This window comes from Pecten maximus, chromosome 15, assembly GCF_902652985.1.
Source record: "Pecten maximus chromosome 15, xPecMax1.1, whole genome shotgun sequence".
Lineage (NCBI taxonomy): Eukaryota > Metazoa > Mollusca > Bivalvia > Pectinida > Pectinidae > Pecten > Pecten maximus.
Genome location: NC_047029.1, coordinates 6,296,026 through 6,319,426, shown reverse-complemented (window position 1 = coordinate 6,319,426; position 23,401 = coordinate 6,296,026). Strand labels below are relative to the sequence as shown.

Here is a 23,401-nt window from a genome sequence, read left to right as displayed (position 1 = left end):
CAATACTGTTATGACATTATAAGTAATCACGATTATTACGTGGTATACCAATCCATCTACCAGTTTCAACAGGTAACTTTAAATTTGACATTCTAAATTTGCTGATAATAATGCACTCTTGGGAATTAAGCCTAATTAGATAGGACTCAATGCTAAACTGTTTTTTAAAGATAGAATAAAATTTTCCATGAGACGATGATTGGATAGTAGAAAACCAGTTTTGAATGAATTGGTCACATAAACGTCTTTTAAGCAATGTTTTAAAACAGTTTTATTTAATGCACAAGTGTTTTAGATATATCCAAATGTTGTTAAAACAAGTATCATTAAGTATTTGTTTTATATAACTAAGCCATTTAAAGTCTGCTACTTTATTTTCTTGCATTTGTAGTATTAAGCGGTAGAATGTAGTAGAAAGTTTGTCGCATCCTGTGATTAATTTATGCCAAAACATTAACATCTTTAATTTTATTTCAATTTCAAGTGAAAATTTTCCAAGTTCGCCATAAACCATGCAATTTGGTGTACTACTTCTAATATTTAAGATATAGTGCTCAGTTCGCCTCGTATTCATTGCCTCTGTTATTTGTGAGGACGATATTTCTGGCGTGGTCTTCAATCGAATACTTGTCCCGCAACTGCCACATACACTGACCGATAACAATAAATGTCTGCACAATCTAAACCGTTTTGTTGATTGCACTTTTAAACATAAATTTAATGGGTTTTTGTCGGGAATATTTTGAATTTGTGTTTTTTTGATACATATTCAAATTTTGCAATGTTGCATTAATAGTGCTCGACACGGAAAGCCGAGATCACTCGGTAAAGCATCGTCATCTCGGCTTTCCTAAGTCTCGCTCCAAATTAAACATTGTATTGTAACATACTAGCCATGCATTCTCTATATAGCTGTAGTTAACTTATATACAGTCAGAAAATGCATGTTTTATCGATAATGGCCGGAAATACCTGATCAATATTGGGTATTTACTGTGTCCTTTGGTATTACATACTGATGAAAATGATGTTTGGAATTTTAATGTGTGAAATATTGGTAGATCGGATCGTAGTTAGCATATTATCACGCTATCATTTGTATTCGTTTCAGCACATTGTGGCCTTCCTTTCAAACCGTCCTTCATTAGTCCATCCCTCACCATCAGCACCACCGCTCCTGTGATATCAATTCATCATGGTTTTAATGCAGTACCTGTCAAGGTGGTTGCAGAGGTCAAAGTAGCAATTGACAGCTCCAGCGAAGGGACCACATTTACTGCTTTTGGCTCGGCACAGCGGGATGCAACAACAAACGTGAAGCATGGCGGGATTGTTTGCTTGTACAACAGTACTGTTGTCACAGTGTATGCCCCCAATACAGACTAAGGGAGCTTGTTCTATCCCGGTAATACTATAATGTCTTCCTCAAAATGTAATAACAGATACATTGTTCTACCCTGGGAATAGTATAATGTAGTCTTTCAAATGTAACAACTTAAACTTGCACATAGATTGTTGAAAATATCAGTAATATTTTGAAATGGCTACAAATTACATGTTTTGTAATTTTATAGGAAGCATGCAAGCATTTGACGGTCCGGATGTCCTTGCGGACGTAAAAACAGGGTCAGTAATTGTGAAGGCATGGAGTGAATTCGACTTCCCAGAGCCAGATTTTGACGATGACTGGAAGAGTATTGATGTTAAAGATGGTAGGTACTGTCGTCATGCTACTAATACACTGACAAAAAAAGCCTAGAGGTAAATTGACCTAAAATTGACCTGAAAATAACATGAACCCGACCTTCAAATGAGGTCAATTTCATTTGAAGAAATTTCATGTCAATTTCAGGTCAATTTCTTGACATGAATTGGCTATTCTGGTCCTTTTAGGTAAATTTCACGTGAACATTTTCACATGAAATTGACCATAATTTGACCTGAGTTGACATGAAGACATTTTTCCTGTGTGCAAAGGGAAGTTACAAAGTCTAACCTAGCATGATAACATACAAATGACATAACTACGGTAGCTTGACGAATAAATATAGGCGCACAATGCTAGCATGTAGTTATAACAATGGTCATGGTAATGTAGTAAAATTTCGGATTTCTTCTTCTCAGTCAAGATAAACTTCATAATATCCTATTGGTTATCTCCATTGAATCTAAGAATAGAGCGCGAACCTTCCATGCGTGCGGCAAATTACATCCCCGGATGATAAACAGAGCTAAATGGTTTGTTTATCAAATGCCGAGGAGGTTGACTGCCAGTTTATGATGGCTTTTACGTTTAATTTATCTTTAATTTCTGTCCAACAGACTCACGTTGACTTGAAGTATGAATCCTTTTTATTGCCCGTTCGGTAGCAGTTTCTGATACGTGGCTTTGATTACCAGTCCGGCATTCTTCCAATCAAACCAGTTTGCGTATGCGTGCATGACACAGCTCATTTACATAAAGAGTATGGAACACCGCATCCGCGATATCCCGTAATCGGTGGATAGTTTCTAGTTAGTTATGGCCATTTTTGTAATTTTGTAATTATCAGTATGTTACGAAAACATAAGGAGGCTTAAATTCTTGTACGAAAGACAAAAAAAAAATAAAATAAAAGTGAATATCACCTTTAAATGTGCATTTGGTGACAGATACAGTATATATAAAAGAATGAGCATACAGCTGTTTATTCCGTCTAGGATTGGCAAGTGATGCTAGTTACATCATACAGCTGTTTAGTCCGTCTAGGATTGGCCAGCGATGTAAGTGACATCATACAGCTGTTTAGTCCGTCTAGGATTGGCAAGTGATGCTAGTGACATCATACAGCTGTTTAGTCCGTCTAGGATTGGCCAGTGATGTTAGTGACATCATACAGCTGTTTAGTCCGTCTAGGATTGGCCAGTGATGCTAGTGACATCATACAGCTGTTTAGTCCGTCTAGGATTGGCCAGCGATGTAAGTGACATCATACAGCTGTTTAGTCCGTCTAGGATTGGCAAGTGATGCTAGTGACATCATACAGCTGTTTAGTCCGTCTAGGATTGGCAAGTGATGCTAGTGACATCATACAGCTGTTTAGTCCGTCTAGGATTGGCCAGCGATGTAAGTGACATCATACAGCTGTTTAGTCCGTCTAGGATTGGCCAGCGATGTAAGTGACATCATACAGCTGTTTAGTCCGTCTAGGATTGGCAAGTGATGCTAGTGACATCATACAGCTGTTTAGTCCGTCTAGGATTGGCAAGTGATGCTAGTTACATCATACAGCTGTTTAGTCCGTCTAGGATTGGCAAGTGATGCTAGTGACATCATACAGCTGTTTAGTCCGTCTAGGATTGGCAAGTGATGCTAGTTACATACAGCTGTTTAGTCCGTCTAGGATTGGCCAGCGATGTAAGTGACATCATACAGCTGTTTAGTCCGTCTAGGATTGGCCAGCGATGTAAGTGACATCATACAGCTGTTTAGTCCGTCTAGGACTCGTCAGTGATCACTGACCACTCCTAGACGAACTAAATCGGCCGATCAAGGGCAACGCCTACATGAAAGACAAGTTATGTTCTCCATCGTTCCTCATACGTACATAAATTATTTCATTTCTAAACATTTTAATTGAAATAAGAACACAAGACTGGAATTCTTTTAACTCTATAATTAGCATCTGTGATTGTTACATTGCTAATAGTTTAGTTGGCTGTTCATAGATATGAAATGATAACATGAAATTAGTCTGAACCTCAAAATCAGAAACTAATTTTCTGGAAAACATGACGTATAAATTGAAATAATGAAGCACGTCCAGTGACCACTTAAGACCACGACTTTACAAGTCCACACACTGAAAGTCCTCTGGCGCGATCCCAAGAAAATCCTGGTGAGAAATTGTTCCAGTACAAATAACAATCAGATTCTACAACAGAAATATTATAATTAGCTACCTGAATAATATGCGTAACAGTCAAATTTAAACTTTTACTTACAACTTAACCTATTCCTTAAAAAAAAATAGAATGAGAAAAAAAATGCAAAATGTTGTACGTCCGCTGTGATCGGTAACAATCTCGTCGATGACGTAAACAGGTAACGACTCTTTACAGGTAAGGACCTACAATATCCTCACTCTGCACGTGCAAACCTGACTTTACAAAATTAAAATATAACGAAACGAAATTTATTGTGTTACTGCTCTGCCACTCGACCTCCACACACATATTGTAAACACTTCTTTGTTCTTTCACTGGGTCATATAGAAGCATTATGACTTCATGGTCAAAATGTTACTGTATTTCAATGAATAATTATTACTGATATTCAATAAAGAAGTAATATGCCTTCGCACACTATAACTGAAGTAATTCTTGGGTATGCATGATATCTACATTTCTATCACCACTCATAACTTCGCCAAAGTAACTTTGGAATTTGAGAGTGTCGTGTTTTAAACTGTTACAACTATTGGGTGTAGAGGTAAGGTGTGACTAAGTAAGAGTTAATCTGAGATATTCTGTTTGTTTTCTTTGTCTAACGACATATACATATATTTACAAGAGTGTGTTAGATTTTTGTTGTTTTTGTTTGTTTTTGTTTTTTTCTTATTTTCATTTTCAAATGACTATGTTATGTTATTTTTTTATTTGCAGAAGCAACGACTTTCCGACAACTAGAGCATGGGATCGACGGACTCCCACACCTTGTAGTGGTACAGATCAAGGGCGATGACTCCCCCGATGGCTTGATTTCGGAAGCTTCAGGCAGGAAAATTCTATTTATAGAGTTCTTAATGTGTCTTGCATATTAACTCGTGCATGTTTATATAAGATATGGTTGTTGCACTCACATGAAAAGCACGATGGGTACATAGAACGACTAAATTAAGATTATGCATTGTATAAAAAAAAACCCGATCCCTGAGCTATAACTTGCCTTTTACAAAGGCGGGGTATCAAAATAGCCTAAGAAGCTATTTATATATCTTGTATGCGCTATTGGTAGCCCTGTAGTCGACGTTTACAAATAGGCATTTAAGTCTAAACATGTACAAACGTAAGAATATAGCGCCATTTTTGTGTTTAAAATGATACTAAAGTTTAACATGCTGATAATAAACATGTTAGATAGCATATATTCAAAGCAAGAATTTACACTTTTGAATACATTAGGAACAACAGATAAAAATATGATGGATATTGAGTAAGAACATGTTCTTTTTTCTTTAAGTAAAAATTCTCTGATGGTCAAAATACAAATTCCTATAGTAGTCCATTCGTATTTATGCTCTTCAAACAGTATAAAATAAATTGCCCCTCAATAGTAATTAGGAGTTTTGTGCAAAGTTATTAAAATTAATTGACAATATTGCTATGGAGATGGTTAAGTATGGCTCACTAGCCTCGAGATAGTGTAAGGTGTAGTTCACAAGTCTCGAAATATTGTTAAGTATGGCCTCCTCGAAATATTGTTGTGTATAGCCCACTAGCCTTGAGACATTGTTAAATATGTCCATTAGTCTCGAACTTAGCAGTAGAATATCTTGTTAAATATGGCCAACTAGCCTTGAGATATTTTTTATATATTGTTGACTAGTCTCGAACTTAGCAGTAGAAAATATTGTTATGTATGGCCCACTAGCCTCGAAATATTGCAGGGTGTACCTCACTAGCCTCGAAATGTATTAAGGCGTTACTCACCAGCCTCGAAATATTGTTTGGTTTGGATCTTTTGCCTCAGATTTAGGTTAAGGTATATAGGCTCCTAATTAATACAACAGTAACGTGTTACCTGTAACCCTGATAATATTCACATATCCATTTTCCAGGCGCTATATCGGCATTGTCTACCAGAACAGATAGACCCCCAGCCGAAGTATACTTCGGCGGAGTGATGTTCGGTTACTCGGCCTCCCATATCCGCATCTGGGCTCCAAACCAGGCAACGTCAAACAACACAGGTGATGTCATTTTCACACATAAGCCGTTTAAAAATTCTATACTATATCATATCTCAATGATTACTACTTGAAAATCTTATTCTTTTCGGGTGTAGTGTGCTGCTGGGTGTCTTCGGCAGTATGCTTCAGTGAGGTAGCACTATAAATCGGCAAAAGTTCTGGCCTATCACAAGGAGACTTAACACGAAAATACCGCAGCCTCCCAAAACACACATACGCACTCACCACACGCATGCATGTCGCACGCACGGGAGGCCGTCCTTAAATGACCTTAGCTGTTAATAGGACGTTAAACAAAATAAACCAAACCAAACCAAATCTTTTTTAATAAATTCTTATATGCATTTGACCATATATCATGATATGAAATTGAAAACAATTCCATTCTTTCCTGCATTTCAATGTCTTTATCCTTTGATGTTTTTATCTTCATTCTATTGCTTGTCTATAGCATGTATTATATAAATGTATTGACGCGCTCTCATTGTTGATATGTATCTGTTGGAGTGAGGGATTCAGTATCTTGTGCCTATCCGTCTTGCTTAAATTATTGGAAACATAATAGAATATGTTTAAAACGAAAACCAAAGCGACAAATATGAATTCTGATAATTATAGTTATCTCAAGTTTAATTAGTGAAATCAAATTGAATATAATACAGTGAACATTCTTATATTGTAAATAACGATAAGATGATAGTCACAACCTTTTACGGGAGTTGTATGTGGAAATAGTTACGCATATCAAGAAAAGGCTTTAATACAGTCAAATTTTGACTTTGGTTTTGAGCTATTCACCACTATGACAATGCCATGACATAAACATCCATTGAACTATTTTATTGTAGTATTCAAAGTCGTTATACATGACACGAATTTCCAGACAAATTTACATGCAACATATACTGAGGCACATCGCCTTTTATTAGATTTATTCGGATTGTCTATGCATCGATTGAACAATTTATTATCTCGATAATTCCTGAGCTGAGTAATAGATTTTTCAAGTTAGTATACATCGTATCATGCTTATGTGAATCTAAATTAAATTCAGATATATATATTCACATTATAAATGACATAAAAATACAATTTATTGCTGTGATAAAAACTTTGTTCTATTAAAACTAAAAAAAGGTTGCATAGATTTGAATTAATCAGAACTATATTTCTCCATGTTGATATTTTTGTCCCTCGTTTATTTGATTTTCCATTTATCGTTTAGACCTATTTCTTTGTCGTTTTCGGATATGTAGGACCCATTTAGTAAAATTCAAATTTGTGACGCAAGCCGAATTACCTAAAGAAACAGTGCTTTATTCTTAAGTTAACAAAACGATAATTACGGGATTGTTTGAAATAATTGATATCATTCCGACACTTTACAGTGACATTGTTCTATGTGACGAACGGATGGGGACTTGCTGGTGTTACGAATATCGTAGAGACCTCCGGTAGGATTCGAGTGATGGCCTGGAAGTTTGATGGTGGAATACTTGGTGAAGTAGTGAATCAGAAGAGTGTTACGTTGGCAGCGAATAACGAATATACTGTTACCATTGGCGATGTCGACCCTCCTGTTCCGTATGATATGCAGCTTCTTCTAGTTCAGGTATTCTAGTATAGCATTTGTATGTATTTACATGATGAATATTTGTTCACTTTATTAACCTATCTACTGAAAACAACTGTTATTAGACTATAGATATAATATGAACACAGTATAAATACAGTATGAATACAAGGATTTTATTGCAATTCGTCAGTTGAGTACCGTTTTTGAGAAGTGTTATCTCCCCTTTTGAGAGATACATTGTAACGTAGTTACGAGATACATAATGCAAATTACAAAAATCATAGATGATGCACCATTGTACTATGATTTTATTTTATTATTTTATTTATTGTTTTTATGATATTGTCAAATCCAATACCGACTTTCGACACGATATTAAATCGTACGGAATCGTTGGCAACGATCACTTGTCATCTACTAGACTGTAAGATGAGGCTTATCTTAACCTAGTAAAAGATGGCGGACGGAGAAGGAAGCCGCCTAACAGATATCCTTATCAAGACTTATGGTGTCTTTCACAAACCAGACTTATTGGAATTTTTACGATGGTGTATTGGAGAATATATTACTGGAAATAAGCGTACCGTCCGACACAGGAAATCCGATTTCACTCATAGCAATGCCAAAAGGAGAATTCGGGATCTTACGGAAACCAACACTGCTACTCAGCTGAATAACCCCTCCCAAGGGTGTCCTATCCTCCAGTGGCAGAGCTAGGGACAGAAACCCGATTCCGCGGGAAATCAACACTATTATTTAGCTGAATAACCCCTCTCAGGGGTGTCTTTTCCCCTAGTTATAACGTCCGGGGAAGAAGCAACGACCCTGCTATAACAAATACTGCAACGAAGATGAAGAAGTAGGTTCAGAGGTGACTTTTCCCCCTAGTCAAAGAGAGATATCCCAACCGCACAGGGTACTAGCACTGCTAACGGGAAACAGGTACACAAATAAAATTATCAACATGAGTACTAACCTCGAAAATAACTTATTAAGTTGAATTTATTTCTCTTGAAATTAAAGGAATTAAAACAAAATTAAAAAAAAAAAAGTCAAGTAGACGTATGTTTCGAGTTTAAAATTTTAAACATTTGTTGAAAGAAAGCTGGCACGCGCACAACGACGTTATGACAATAAGCGCACTTCGCATTCGGTAACCTCTGACCTTTACGCAAACTACGACAAGTTGACATATAGCGTAAACAAGGCGGCAGACAATTTAAACATGGGCATTTTGGTGATATTGTGGACGTAGGTTGGAATTAAACAACGATGGGTTGATCCTTATAGCTGCTAAACACGAATTGGTAAAAGGCAGACAACGATTTCGGGTACACTAACAAACGTAGATATTCTTGCAGGAGGTACATGTATTTGATAGAACTGAAAACATAGTTCGAACGACACAAACTACACACGATCCCGACTCGAAAACTCTTGGAGATAATTTATCTCCAATGTTTCCTACTAGTTTCGCCATAAAAAACCACCTTCATCAAACTCTGATAATTCACACACACACTACCACGACTCCTTGACAAAACCCGGCCCATTCATAACATCCAACCAGATGATCTTAACAAGTATTTGTTGAAATTGTGCTCGACAGAAATTTGAGTTATTTGATGGGAATCAAAGGGTCATCGGAGAATTATCTTAAACGACACAGTTATGGTGTAAGGCTGGATATCAATTTCACGATCACGTGACTGTCTAAAGAATAAAAAAAAGGATCTGAAAAAAATAGCAACAAGCAAAAGGCAGCTGTTGCCATTTCCGAAACGGACATAAACATCCTCTATGAAAGCGGACAGTTTGGCAGGGAAACAGCACAATCTCTTTTAAACACAGTCTGGGTAAATAACATTTAGGGCACCGTTATCCACAATAAAACCCCTCACTCCGACGACCAGTGGTATTTGCATGCCCCTCTTGGACGGAACAAACTGTTTGAATTGATGCAGACGATGGCTGAAAAATGTGGTATCTATGACAAAAACAATGATACGACGGGGAAACGTACTGGAAACACAAGATATCTTCATAACGGACCACGAACATCTTCAAAATATTCGTAATAACAGAAAAGTGACCAACCAACAAAAGAGAAAAATGACATCTACAGTATCTAGATCTAGAGCAAATATGTGTGAAAATGCATCTATTTCATTAACCGCCTCTCAGTCGGTGAAACTATGTCCTTCACTAGAGACACATGTGTCTAACACGCAGCGGTATCCGCGCCGTCTCCAGTCATTTCGAATAGGCTTAACCGATACGCCTTATTTCAAGATTATTTTTTTTCAAGATTTTTCCCCCCAAGATTTGTTTATTCACTCAAGACACACTAAGTGTGTTACAAGAGGTCAATATGACAAAACAATGTACATGGCTTACTGGGTTTGGTTTGGTTTGTTTTTGTTTAACGTCCTATTAACAGCCAGGGTCATTTAACGACGTGCCAGGTTTTGGAGGTGGAGGAAAGCCGGAGTACCTGGAGAAAAACCACCGGCCTACGGTCAGTACCTGGCAACTGCCCCACGTAGATTTCGAACTCGCAACCCAGTGGTGGAGGGCTAGTGTTAAAGTGTCGGTACACCTTAACCACTCGGCTATCGTGACCCCTGGCTTACAGGGTAATAACGTGAAAATACAAGAGTGTATATACCAACGTAGTTATAAACAATGTTATCTCACTATACATATAATAACTGCAATACAACATATGAAATATTGTACTTATCTATTATCTACTTAAAATGCAAAGTTTTTCTACATTTTTCAGGAAATAACTAACTCTAGATAATAATGACTTGTTACATATTTCAAACATACCTTCCATTTTAGTTAAACTTGGATTTATATAGTAATAATTTGGAATGTATTTGTGTCTAAACTCTGTCACTAAAATGTTATTGCATTGAAATAAATAGTGGTATTCGTCACCAATACCGTTATGACATAATAAGCAATCACGATTATTACGTGGTATACCAATCCATCAAGGGGCAACGACTACAGGAGGCCAATTTCATGTAATGATTAATGCCCACCATGACGTTGACGATCACATTAAATGCAAGCGCCCACGTGTGACCTACTCAAGAAACAGCGAGTGAACTCGACCCCAAGTGAAGCACCGATACACAAATGACATGTCACAATATGGTTCCGGCGATTTTGCTTTAAGAAATATTGGAATTGTTCATTGATGAAGACTAAATCGTTTAAAAATAAATTATAAAAATGAAATAAAAAATTATCATTACTGAATGCGTTTTTTTTTTATGTATAATTTGTTGACATCGTGGATGTATTACAATAGGATGTGATAAGGTCAGTGACATGCTCATGGTTTTGGATTCTTACGCCGTGGGTTACCCAGTTCCTATGGAAGCACGTGTTGTTTGGCGGACGAAGTAAATATCATTTTTAATTCCTTTAGAATTTAAAACAAATAAACGTATGTATATGAGAAATAGTTATCGTGTATGAGCTTGGTCGGTCGGCAAGCTTCGTGCTGACTGGCCACTCCCTTCCACTTAGGTTGAGATATCCCTGTCCACGGAACATGCCCGTGTTAGGTTATACCATTCCTGAGGAGAGCGTCCTACATTTCATCAACGGCAGCCACTATAAAATCAAGGTCAAATCCGGATTCAGTCAAATCTAAAAATAAGAACAAGGATGGAGATACTGATAATGGATCCACAACTCACATCAATAAGCATCTAAGACGTCCTAAGATAAAGAATATTTCAAAGTCAGATCATCATGATGTCAACCATTAACCTACATATCTCGAAACCTGGTGTTGTTTATTTCCCCGACAGCAGTCAAACTCTGTCACGGAAAACATAACCGAGGGTCAATATTAGTGATAGATATAATGAACATTATATAAGAAACAGACTATATATTGACTATTTCCCTTTTATGATGCACGCTATACTTGCCATTTTCTGTGTTTTACTTTCTCTAATTCTTTGGTCGCAAAGACATATTTGAATACCATCTTGGTATGTCCTTGGGCGATAAACTTCGGAAATTAGGTATTCAGGCCAAAAATGTCCTAATCTTCAAATATAAACTACGAATCTCAAGTGTCTTGAATTCTAAGGGAAAGGCATTAATTCGTCCTAAATTTATTTCACAATTTCAAGTTCTTAATCACACGAAACAAAACCTTGCATGTTTGTGGTAAAATCAATACCATGACCCAGTTGTTCAAACAGTGATTAGGCTAATGACAGTAAAACAACAATTTTAAAATCCCGTTAAATAATTTCTGGTAGAACTACATGTAACTTGACCAAATTTTATGAACACTCTAGCACTCTTCATTCTCTTCCTACCTGCATATCTTAAGAAATATTATGACAAGCCAAGTTGTCAGTTATTCACGGAGCAACGTTGATCCAAAATTTTATCAAATTATATAAGATATCTTATAAACTTTTCTTTATAAGATATCTTATATAATATATATAATATGGTAAAATACTGGATAAACATTGCTCCGCGACTAAATGACAACATGATAAAATATACTCAAACAGGTTTTTAAGAACATGAGAAATGAAAGAAATTAATCAAGTGATTAAGCTTATCACTGTTTGAACAACTGGGCTTTGGTGTTGTTTTAGTGTTGTAAAATGTTTAGTATGAATAAAAGCGTTAATGTTTTACCACGGTAGATGATGCTGTTAGCATTTACTCATGTTTAATTGTTCATATCGTTCATATTTATTTTATATTTAAGTCCGAAGTAATGAGTTCACTCCTGCCAAACCATGGATTTCGGTTCACTGGGATAGGTTCTTCTATGACGGAAGGACACGATGGCACCTATGGCGGATTGATTTACGGTAGAAAGGCTAATACAGTATCTTTCTGGAAACCTAAAATGATTCACCAAGAATTCAAAGATGCTATCTGCATTCGTGAACCATGGTCCACGCCGTCAACAAAGCAATGTCAGTTTGGCGGTCTTACGATAACGTTCACCATATATCGTCTATTTACAATAGGTAAATATATTAATAGAAATATGTATTTTTTGTGTTTCATAAGCTTTTATTCTCATTTACATGAATCTAAATTACACCTACTGTGATCCGTGTCATATAATCTCAAACGTATGGTGACTTTTCACTGCCATTTTCCCCTTTTGCTTTTTTGGGGGTGGAAACGCGAAAACTTTATATGAAAATTTCGCGTTTTTGCTTAGAAAAAAAAAAAAAAAAAAAAAAAAAAAAAACAACAAAAAACTATCTTTGAACTGCATTCAATTCAAAAAATAAATTCAAATTCATATACTTCAACAAATAAATCGATTGCGCCTTTCGGGGGTAAATGGTTTTCCGGTGAATATAATGTTTGAATCCTTTTCACATACAAACACCTATCACGACCTGGATATATGTGAAGTGCACGTGCGCGCAAGAAAATCAGAATATTCGGTGAAGACCCCACGTGATCAGACAGACATTATTGGAATGTGAAACCCGCCCATTCTACCTTCTATACAGACAGATTTTTAAACATAAATCAGTTCATTTAGATAAAAAATAATTAGATAATTAAAGAATACAAAGGGTTTTATCTGGTAAATATCAACCGTTTACCAAGTGTCATCAGATCTTGCAAGTCAAAGCGAGTTGCTCATGATTATGTTTTGTTGGTATGTAACATCAATATCACTCCACCAAATAGCTGATATAACATTTTTTTGATTATCATCAATTTTAATAATTTGTGTTGTTTTCTAGATGACGTTACATGCGACATTGACGCAGACCTCCACGCATTTTTAAATCTCACACGATCAAAACTACAGACTTCACTACCTTTTGGATATTCGTCAGAATTCAATGATACGCTGGAACTCGCCTGTCAGTCAGGACTTGTACACACTTCTGGAGACAATTTCATGTACTGTTCAAGAGAAGGGGTATTCGTGAGTGACACCCCAATCGTATGCGGCGGTAGGTTTTATCTTCTGACGTACAGGAGTGGTAGCGGCCTTCTTATCATGTCCCGAAACAAGTGGGGGACATTTTGTTTTTTGCTCCGTGTCTTCTTCTTCTTATTATAATCATTGTTTCCTTTCATTTCTTCCACCGCTGAGGTTTCCTTTAAGTTTCTCAGAAACTACTGGGTTTATGAGCTAAACTGAACAACAAAGTAACATTTCTGAAAATTTTGGTTGCTATGATAACAAAACGGAGGTCTCTGATTGGTCGAAATTTAAAAAAAAATGTCAGATTAAAGCGGAAATACGTATCTATTGGTCACGAGGGATATCGAAAACAATAGTATGACTGCGGGGGTGTTTGGGGGACATCTGTAATGGTCCCCATTACAATTAGTATTAATTTAATATATTTCTGGTACAAGAAGCTGTATTTATTTTACTACCATATAAGTTAAGACATATATGTATATATCGGGCCGAACATGACTTCGCCATTGAAAAGTTATTTTTTTAAGAACATGGATGTGGTACAGTGGTATAAGCTGCAGGTATTTCTAGCTAGATGATTTGGTGCTGTAGGTCGTGAGTTCGAGACACGGTTAGAGCACGAGTCACACGATTATCGTCTTCGTCTGTTATGCTACTATGTTATCTATCAAATCATCAACACAACGTACCATATGCACTATGTTTTGTTGATCCGACGGTAAAGATTTAAATGTCCAGTCGTAGTAGTTCTGTGTTGAAGCCCTTGGTATACAAAATGACACATCGATGTATCTACAGGTAAAAGTTTACCTGTCTGAATCGGGTACTGTGGACGCTCTACGTAATACGCCCTCTAAGGAGGGTATAATATACAGAGTAGGGTCACACGGTGTCATGATAATTTGGCATGTAGACCAAATATTTGAAAAATCAGATTCGGGACAATCTGTTATTTTCCGATGTATTCGTTAAAGACTTTTCTTTGCTTGCGTTTAGTTAGATTTCAATAACATAGCTTTATGTGTTTAAGATAATATTTATGTCATATGAAACTAAGTGTTTACCTGCGTTGTCTGTAGTTAGCTTTATCCCTAATGGTGTTTATTGATAGTTCCGAGATGTCACAATCCAGATCCGATACAAAACGCACATAGTCCTTCTTTCGTCAATACCACTCTTGGAGACAACGTTACTTACGAATGCTTGCCAGGCTACAACATGGATGATCCTACGACAGCAACACGCACCTGCCTGAAGAATTCCTCATGGAGTGGCATGCTGCCCGTTTGTAGTCGTAAGTACATCAAGTTTATTATCGATTCATTAAAGGTGAATAGCTTAACTACAGTCTTTGTAAGTTGTCCCCCCCCCCCCCCCCCCCCCAAAAAAAACTACAGAAAATACCGATATGATAAAAAAAAGGTGTAACTGTAACTTTAAATCGATGAAAGAGGACAGTGGTAGCCGCTTTCAGCTTCATCAATGACGTCCGCCAAACAAACCTAGGTCACGTTACAACGAAACCAGAAAACATCTCACAAACATTTCTAAATCAAATCATGATGTCGACCATGGAATTTCCTCATGGTCAACCTGCATCTCTTTCGTGGCGACATCTAATGGAACAATCTTGATAGTTTGAACAAGACGTTGAATATAATATTGGTCTAGGAGAAGAATATATCTATCCTACCGAAAAAAAACCTCGCCCTGTTCCCCTTGAACGTCTTTCAAGTGTCTCTATGTGAAACATTTATCGTTTAAAACTGTCCTTTTTTCCCAGTAAGTTTAATTGTGACGACCTAAACTTTATTCATACGAAGGAATGCCCCCTTTAAATGTATAAATAGTTAATCATACACTGTGTATATAGCTACCCCTCCAGTTGTAGTCTGTCCTTCAGGAGTTCCTATCCCTCTAAACACTGACTTGTGTTGATAACACAGTGTTACTGTCTACCCCTCCAGTTGTCTGTCCGTCATCAGTTCTTGTCTACCTAAACACTGACTTGTGTTGATAACACTGTGTTACTGTCTACCCCTCCAGTTGTTGTCTGTCCGTCATCAGTTCTTGTCTACCTAAACACTGACTTGTGTTGATAACACAGTGTTACTGTCTACCCCTCCAGTTGTTGTCTGTCCGTCATCAGTTCTTGTCTACCTAAACACTGACTTGTGTTGATAACACTGTGTTACTGTCTTCCCCTCCAGTTGTTGTATGTCCGTCATCAGTTCTTGTCTACCTAAACACTGACTTGTGTTGATTAAACTGTGCATTTGTCTACCCATCCAGCTGCTGTCTGTCTGTCAGCAGCCTTTGTCTATCTAAACACTGACTCATGTTGATTACATTGTGTTAATGTCTACCTCTCCAGCTGTTGTGTGCCAGCCCAGCGGTCCAGTTATGTTCGCCACCCACACCTCCACGGGAAATCAATTCATGGACAACGTGACGTATTCGTGTGATGTAGGATTCCCACACCAGACAGGAAACCTATTCCGGACATGTATGGCGGACGGGGCATGGAGTGGCGTGGAACCAGTTTGCGAGTGTAAGTTTATCTTACTACTAAATGCATAGTAAATTTGTATAAATCGACTGAAAACCCGTATGTAGATTTGGCAAGATATGTTACCATCTTATTTGTGACAAAGAAATCTATAATGAAAAATATTAAGATTTGAAAAAAAAAGATGTTTTCAATACTTTGAAATTTGTTCATTTTGAAAAAAAAAACCCATATAATTTATGTTTTGTCCCGTTTAATGCTACCAAGAGGTTTTGATCAATATATCTTCATGTTGCTATATAATGACTATTTTTTATTATCAATTTCTGCAACTTTCCCGTAAGTCCTGTATCCTACATTTATTTTAGTATCTAGTGTCTTTGAACCCTTGGTAGAGGTAAACATATGTCGTTGATAAGCTTTTTAGATACACTGTACCGGTACATGCATGTTCAGAGCTCATCCTCGATTTTTGAGTGATAGTACCCTTCAATGTAAAAATTGCTTTCCTCAATCAGAACACATCACTTGTTGGTGAATAATTAGGAAGAATAAGAGTAAAAAAACCAAGAAAAAAAACAACAAAAAAAACAAAAACAATACCGACATTATAACGAAACCATAATTAAAACTCAAAATTGATTAAACGATGGCAAAATATATATAAAAAAAAATAATATTTACATGAGGACTCATATAATAGTACAGTGAGAATAAGACCAGGTGTTCCGGAAGAGTAAGCGTCTTCTGTTTCATTGACATACGAATCAAGGTCAAATTAGGGTGAAGTCACTATCTCTAATACAAGATAGGGAGGTGACTACAGAACCACTGGGCATCTTAACAAGTATCAAACATGTATGACTCAAATCGCATCAGGAAATATTTTCAAATGTGATCTTGATGTCGACTTAAATAATGTCCATGGTCTTCATCAACCGTCATATCTAGAAACCTAGTGTTGTTGATTTCTTCGTTAGTAGTCGACATCTGTCCAGGAAATCGTGATAAAGGTAATAAGTCCTTGAATATTCATCAACGGGGACATACAGACATCGTGGAATAGGAGATATAGGGATGCTGATATCAATGTTGCATTCTAGAAAAGGAAAGTAGCAACTGGGGTATTGAAATCATAACGCTTATCAACTTGGTTGTAAGCTGTTCTTGCTAGCTACGCAATAGGAAACATCAAGGCTAGCGGCTGATTGTGAAGAGACTGTAGACTAAAGTAACTTATAGATGCAATTTAATATGTTTTGTAGTATCAACCGTTAATTAGAATACATTGATTAACACTATAGGAACTCTGTTACTAACACTCAGTATACATAATGTTTCGTCAAATTAAGATAATTGTACTTGCCTGTTGATGGTATTTATTACTTTGCAGACTGTGATTGCCCTTGTAACGGCACCAATGCTACAATTAAACAATTAAACATGACCCTAGCGGAACTCTTGGCCGCTCTAACTGCGGAGCTGAAAGTTGACAAGAAAAAGACGTCCATAGCCGTGAGGAAGAAGATCAGCGTGTACGAAGACAGGCCGGTGGCGAAAGGACTCGGCAGTATCGGTGTAGCCATGTTGGTGTTTGTGTTTGCCTTCGTTATAATTCCAGATATCCCCAGGCTACTCAACGACATCCGGTTCGGATTCCAAAATCTGCTCTCATGCTGTGGGAAGGAAGGGCCTAAGAACAAGTGATCGTGGTCTGAACTGATCTGTGGTTGGTTTTTTCAGCTTTCGAAAGAAAGTTTTAGTGATGAATGTGTCGTTGGTTTTCAGCTTTCGACAGTGTTGACTTTCAGTGATGTAGATTTACAGAGCCCTGTGTCTGTTGTTTAGCAGTATTATATAATCACACACTAAAAGGACACAAGATGACTGGCTTTTGTTTTCCAAGACAGCCAGCATACTCGACGCACCCAAAAAACAAACATTATGTGTCGGAAAGGTCATTTGGAAACGTTCTTTATAGTTGCTTTAGTGACATCGCCATTTTGCGACCAATGTTAAGACAGTTGTAAACCTCGCAGTAGTGGTTCATTTTTCATGTTTGTTTGTTTGTGTTTGTTTTTTGTTTACATGTTGTTAACATATAATGTTATTTTGACACGTATTTATGATTATGACGAGCACAACGAAAATATTTCCGAAAACGTCATAGGAAAACTGTACTATTCATAGTGTCACAATCAAACACCTTGATAACATCAAAGGCTTCATGTGACAGCAAATCTGTTGTTCCGCCTTTAATGATGGACTCAATCTTTATTTTGTCATACCTAGATACCATTGTAACCGTGTTGTTTATAAAGTGATGTTAGGACAATTAGATTGGAGTTCATCTCTCAAAGACATGAGCTCCAGCCTGTGCTATGCCATTCGTATTCCCTCAGCCCTGCGGTACCTTTAATCTACCTGGTCTCATATTCATGAACTAATTTTCACATTTAAATTAGATATCTGTGATCAAATCAACTTTCTGTAAACCCTCTTAAACAATGAAATACCGGTTTAACAGAAAAGAAAATCATTGAAATTCTTTTCTTATAGGAAGCCTTTCCTAAATGCCTTCAAATCGTTGAAAAATATTAATTCAGATTTATCATCAAAAGTTTTTGAGTCTGAACACAAATTGTGTATTTAAGCATGATAACGGTTTCATGAATACGGGCACTCATGTTCGGCAGATGAAGCTGAGGGATTTCCGCACTATGATTTTACAGGCGACATCCTCAAAAGCGAAATAAGTGACAAATTCGCATGGAAATGAATTCCTGCTGTAGGTAACAGTAGTTCTGATACCCATGATCAAAAGACTTTGAATAAAAACAAATATTGACGAATATAATGTATTAACTTTGTTAAGAATCGGTGTTCATAACGAGTTCATAGTTTGTAACAAAATCGCGTTCCAGACGACATTGGTGTATAATACAGAAATGTGGATAGCATTTAGCATTAAGGTAAAAATATAAGCTCTGGTTACCAGTTATTTTCATAATGGGCAGATAACTCATCCTCATCCTTTAATTTAGCTTTGACTTAATTAATGCCACATAGAAAGGAGGTGTTGAAAATGATGTAAGAGTATACCTGAACAGGTAAAGCTAGTATTGAAGCCTTTGTATTGTTCTACACTGTCTACTTTCTTACATACAATAGAATACAACTATTGAATGGGTCTGAGGGCAACAGCGATTTTGTTAGCACCCAAGGTCCTGACTATTGCCCGACGCGAAAACGAAAAATTAACACCGTAAGAAGCAAATCGGGTTGATCCTTTCATGTACGTTTACACCGGTACTGGACTCTGAAACCATACATAAATACTAATTTATTTTGTCGAAAATTCTTCAAAACAAGCTTGAAAGAAAACACGGAATGCTTACCAAATCCATAGAATGCTTAGGAAGCGTTGAGCTGTATTTTTAGAGGGGTATGATATATTTGTAATGAGGTATGATGGTTGTGGTATTTCGGTAAGGTTATGATATGGAAAATGATATAATATAGATACTAAGCAAGTGATCAATGTCGATAGTATTGTAATATATTTTAAACACCTTTGTTTGCATGTTTATGACATCTTTTTTATTAATAGATTTGAAATAAAAAGAATTTTTTTATTTGAGTGTTCTGCGTTAATAATCAATAGGCTGAAAATTTGTCACGTTATTTAATGGTGTACGTATACCTACAAATAAAAACGGACTCTAGATTGTTTAAGTTCATCGTAGTTCACCTCTCCACTGTCCAAGTGAAATCCTTCGCAGTCCTCCTCTACATTGTCCAAATGGAATCCGGTTAAGTCCACCATTTCATCATCAAAGGGTACAACTATCGCAGTAGACCTTGTCAAAGTGAAAGCCCATCACAGTCCATCACAGCCCTTCTCTAAATTGTCCAAGTGTAAGTCCATCACAGTCCTTCTCTAAATTGCCCAAGTGTAAGTCCATCACAGTCCTCATCTTCATTGTCCAAGTGTAAGTCCATCACAGTCCATCACAGTCCTTCTCTATATTGTCCAAGTGTAAGTCCATCACAGTCCACATCTTCATTGTCCAAGTGTAAGTCCATCACAGTCCATCACAGTCCTTCTCTATATTGTCCAAGTGTAAGTCCATCACAGTCCACATCTTCATTGTCCAAGTGTAAGTCCATCACAGTCCATCACAGTCCTTCTCTATATTGTCCAAGTGTAAGTCCATCACAGTCCTTCTGTACATTGTCCAAGTGTAAGTCCATCACAGTCCTTCTCTAAATTGCCCAAGTGTAAGTCCATCACATTCCTTCTGTACATTGTCCAAATGTAAGTCCATCACAGTCCTTCTCTATATTGTCCAAGTCTAAGTCCATCACAGTCCTTCTGTACATTGTCCAAGTGTAAGTCCATCACATTCCTTCTGTACATTGTCCAAGTATAAGTCCATCACAGTCCTTCTCTATATTGCCCAAGTGTAAGTCCATCACAGTCCTTCTCTATATTGTCCAAGTGTAAGTCCATCACAGTCCTTCTCTAAATTGTCCAAGTGTAAGTCCATCACAGTCCTTCTCTATATTGTCCAAGTGTAAGTCCATCACAGTCCTTCTCTATATTGTCCAAGTGTAAGTCCATCACAGTCCTTCTCTATATTGTCCAAGTGTAAGTCCATCACAGTCCTTCTCTCAATTGTCCAAGTGTAAGTCCATCACAGTCCTTCTCTAAATTGCCCAAGTGTTAGTCCATCACAGTCCACATCTTCATTGTCCAAGTGTAAGTCCATCACAGCCCTTCTCTATATTGTCCAAGTGTAAGTCCATCACAGTCCTTCTGTACATTGTCCAAGTGTAAGTCCATCACATTCCTCCTCTTCATTGTCCAAGTGTAAGTCCATCACAGTCCTTCTCTATATTGTCCAAGTGTAAGTCCATCACAGTCCTTCTCTATATTGTCCAAGTGTAAGTCCATCACAGTCCTTCTCTATATTGTCCAAGTGTAAGTCCATCACAGCCCTTCTCTAAATTGCCCAAGTGTAAGTCCATCACAGTCCTTCTGTACATTGTCCAAGTCTAAGTCCATCACAGTCCTTCTGTACATTGTCGAAGTGTAAGTCCATCACAGCCCTTCTCTATATTGTCCGAGTGTAAGTCCATCACAACCCTTCTCTCAATTGTCCAAGTGTAAGTCCGTCCGAGTCCTTCTGTACATTGTCCAAGTGTTAGTCCATCACAGTCCATCTCTATATTGTCCAAGTGTAAGTCCATCACAGTCCTTCTCTATATTGTCCAAGTGTAAGTCCATCACAGTCCTTCTCTATATTGTCCAAGTGTAAGTCCATCCGAGTCCTTCTGTACATTGTCCAAGTGTAAGTCCATCACAGTCCTTCTGTACATTGTCCAAGTGTAAGTCCATCACAGTCCTTCTCTATATTGTCCAAGTGTAAGTCCATCACAGTCCTTCTGTACATTGTCCAAGTGTAAGTCCATCACAGTCCTTCTCTATATTGTCCAAGTGTAAGTCCATCACAGTCCTTCTCTATATTGTCCAAGTGTAAGTCCATCACAGTCCTTCTCTATATTGTCCAAGTGTAAGTCCATCACAGTCCTTCTCTAAATTGTCCAAGTGTAAGTCCATCACAGCCCTTCTGTACATTGTCCAAGTGTAAGTCCATCACAGTCCTTCTCTATATTGTCCAAGTGTAAGTCCATCACAGTCCTTCTGTATATTGTCCAAGTGTAAGTCCATCACAGCCCTTCTCTAAATTGTCCAAGTGTAAGTCCATCACAGCCCTTCTGTACATTGTCCAAGTGTAAGTCCATCACAGTCCTTCTCTATATTGTCCAAGTGTAAGTCCATCACAGTCCTTCTGTACATTGTCCAAGTGTAAGTCCATCACAGTCCTTCTCTATATTGTCCAAGTGTAAGTCCATCACAGTCCTTCTCTATATTGTCCAAGTGTAAGTCCATCACAGTCCATCTCTATATTGTCCAAGTGTAAGTCCATCACAGTCCTTCTGTACATTGTCCAAGTGTAAGTCCATCACAGTCCTCTTCTTTCTATTGTCGCTATAAAGAATAGGAAGAATCAATGTAAAGAATGAGACGACAACGATCTGTTAAATGATTTGGTTTAAATTAAAATTATATTGAAATGATACCAAAGTGTAATAAATGAAGTGAAACCAAGGAGTAATTCCTGACGTTATACCACAGTGTAATTACTGACGTGATACCACGGTATAATTACTGACGTGATACCACGGTGTCATTACTGACGTGATACAACGGTGTCATTACTGACATGATACCACGCGTACGGTTTAATTACTGACGTGATACCACGGTGTAATTACTGACGTGATACCACGCGTACGGTTTAATTACTGACGTGATACCACGGTGTAATTCCTGACGTGATACCACGGTGTAATTACTGACGTGATACCAAGGTGTAATTACTGACGTGATACCAAGGTGTAATTATTGAAGTGATACCACGGTATGATTACTGACGTGATACCACAGTATAATTACTGACGTGATACCACGGTGTAATTATTGACGTGATACCACAGTATAATTACTGACGTGATACCACGATGTTATTACTGACGTGATACCACAGTGTAATTAATTATGTGAAACCAAGGAATAATTACTGACATGATACCACGGTGTATTTACTGACGTGATACCATAGTGTAATTAATTACGTGAAACCAAAGAATAATTACTGACATGATACTATACTGTATTTACTGACCTGATACCATAGTGTAATTACTGACGTGATACCACGGTGTCATTCCTGACGTGATACCACGGTGTAATTACTGACGTGATACCACGGTGTAATTACTGACGTGATACCATAGTGTAATTAATTACGTGAAACCAAGGAATAATTACTGACATGATACCACGGTGTATTTACTGACGTGATACCATAGTGTAATTAATTACGTGAAACCAAAGAATAATTACTGACATGATACTATACTGTATTTACTGACCTGATACCATAGTGTAATTACTGACGTGATACCACGGTGTCATTCCTGACGTGATACCACGGTGTAATTACTGACGTGATACCACAGTGTAATTACTGACGTGATACCACGGTGTAATTTCTGACGTGATACCACGGTATGATTACTGACGTGATACCAAGGTGTGATTACTGACGTGAAATCAATGTGTCATTACTGACATGATACCACAGTGTAATTACTGACGTGATACCACGGTGTTATTACTGACGTGATACCAAGGTGTCATTCCTGACGTGATATCACAGTGGAATTATTGACGTGATACCAAGGTGTAATTACTGACGTGATACCATGGTGTAATTACTGACGTGATACCAAGGTGTAATTACTGACGTGATACCATGGTGTAATTACTG

The 23,401-nt window shown here is 37.3% G+C and overlaps 1 protein-coding gene and 1 long non-coding RNA gene across 2 annotated transcripts; both read left to right on the top strand.

Moving 5' to 3' along the window:
• Window positions 1-1,115: 1,115 nt before the first annotated feature.
• Window positions 1,116-4,751, top strand: LOC117343663. The gene is made up of 3 exons (XR_004536055.1): window positions 1,116-1,405; window positions 1,575-1,712; window positions 4,645-4,751. It is a non-coding gene; the product is annotated as an uncharacterized LOC117343663 (long non-coding RNA).
• A 102-nt stretch (window positions 4,752-4,853) lies between these two features.
• LOC117344116 (sushi, von Willebrand factor type A, EGF and pentraxin domain-containing protein 1-like) lies at window positions 4,854-19,636 on the top strand. The gene is made up of 8 exons (XM_033906764.1): window positions 4,854-4,857; window positions 5,820-5,951; window positions 7,340-7,563; window positions 12,290-12,557; window positions 13,299-13,514; window positions 14,604-14,786; window positions 15,867-16,043; window positions 17,395-19,636. Exons 1-8 carry the CDS (start codon window positions 4,854-4,856, stop codon window positions 17,706-17,708), a joined length of 1,518 nt encoding a protein of 505 aa, XP_033762655.1. The 3' UTR covers window positions 17,709-19,636.
• The last annotated feature ends 3,765 nt before the right edge of the window (window positions 19,637-23,401 follow it).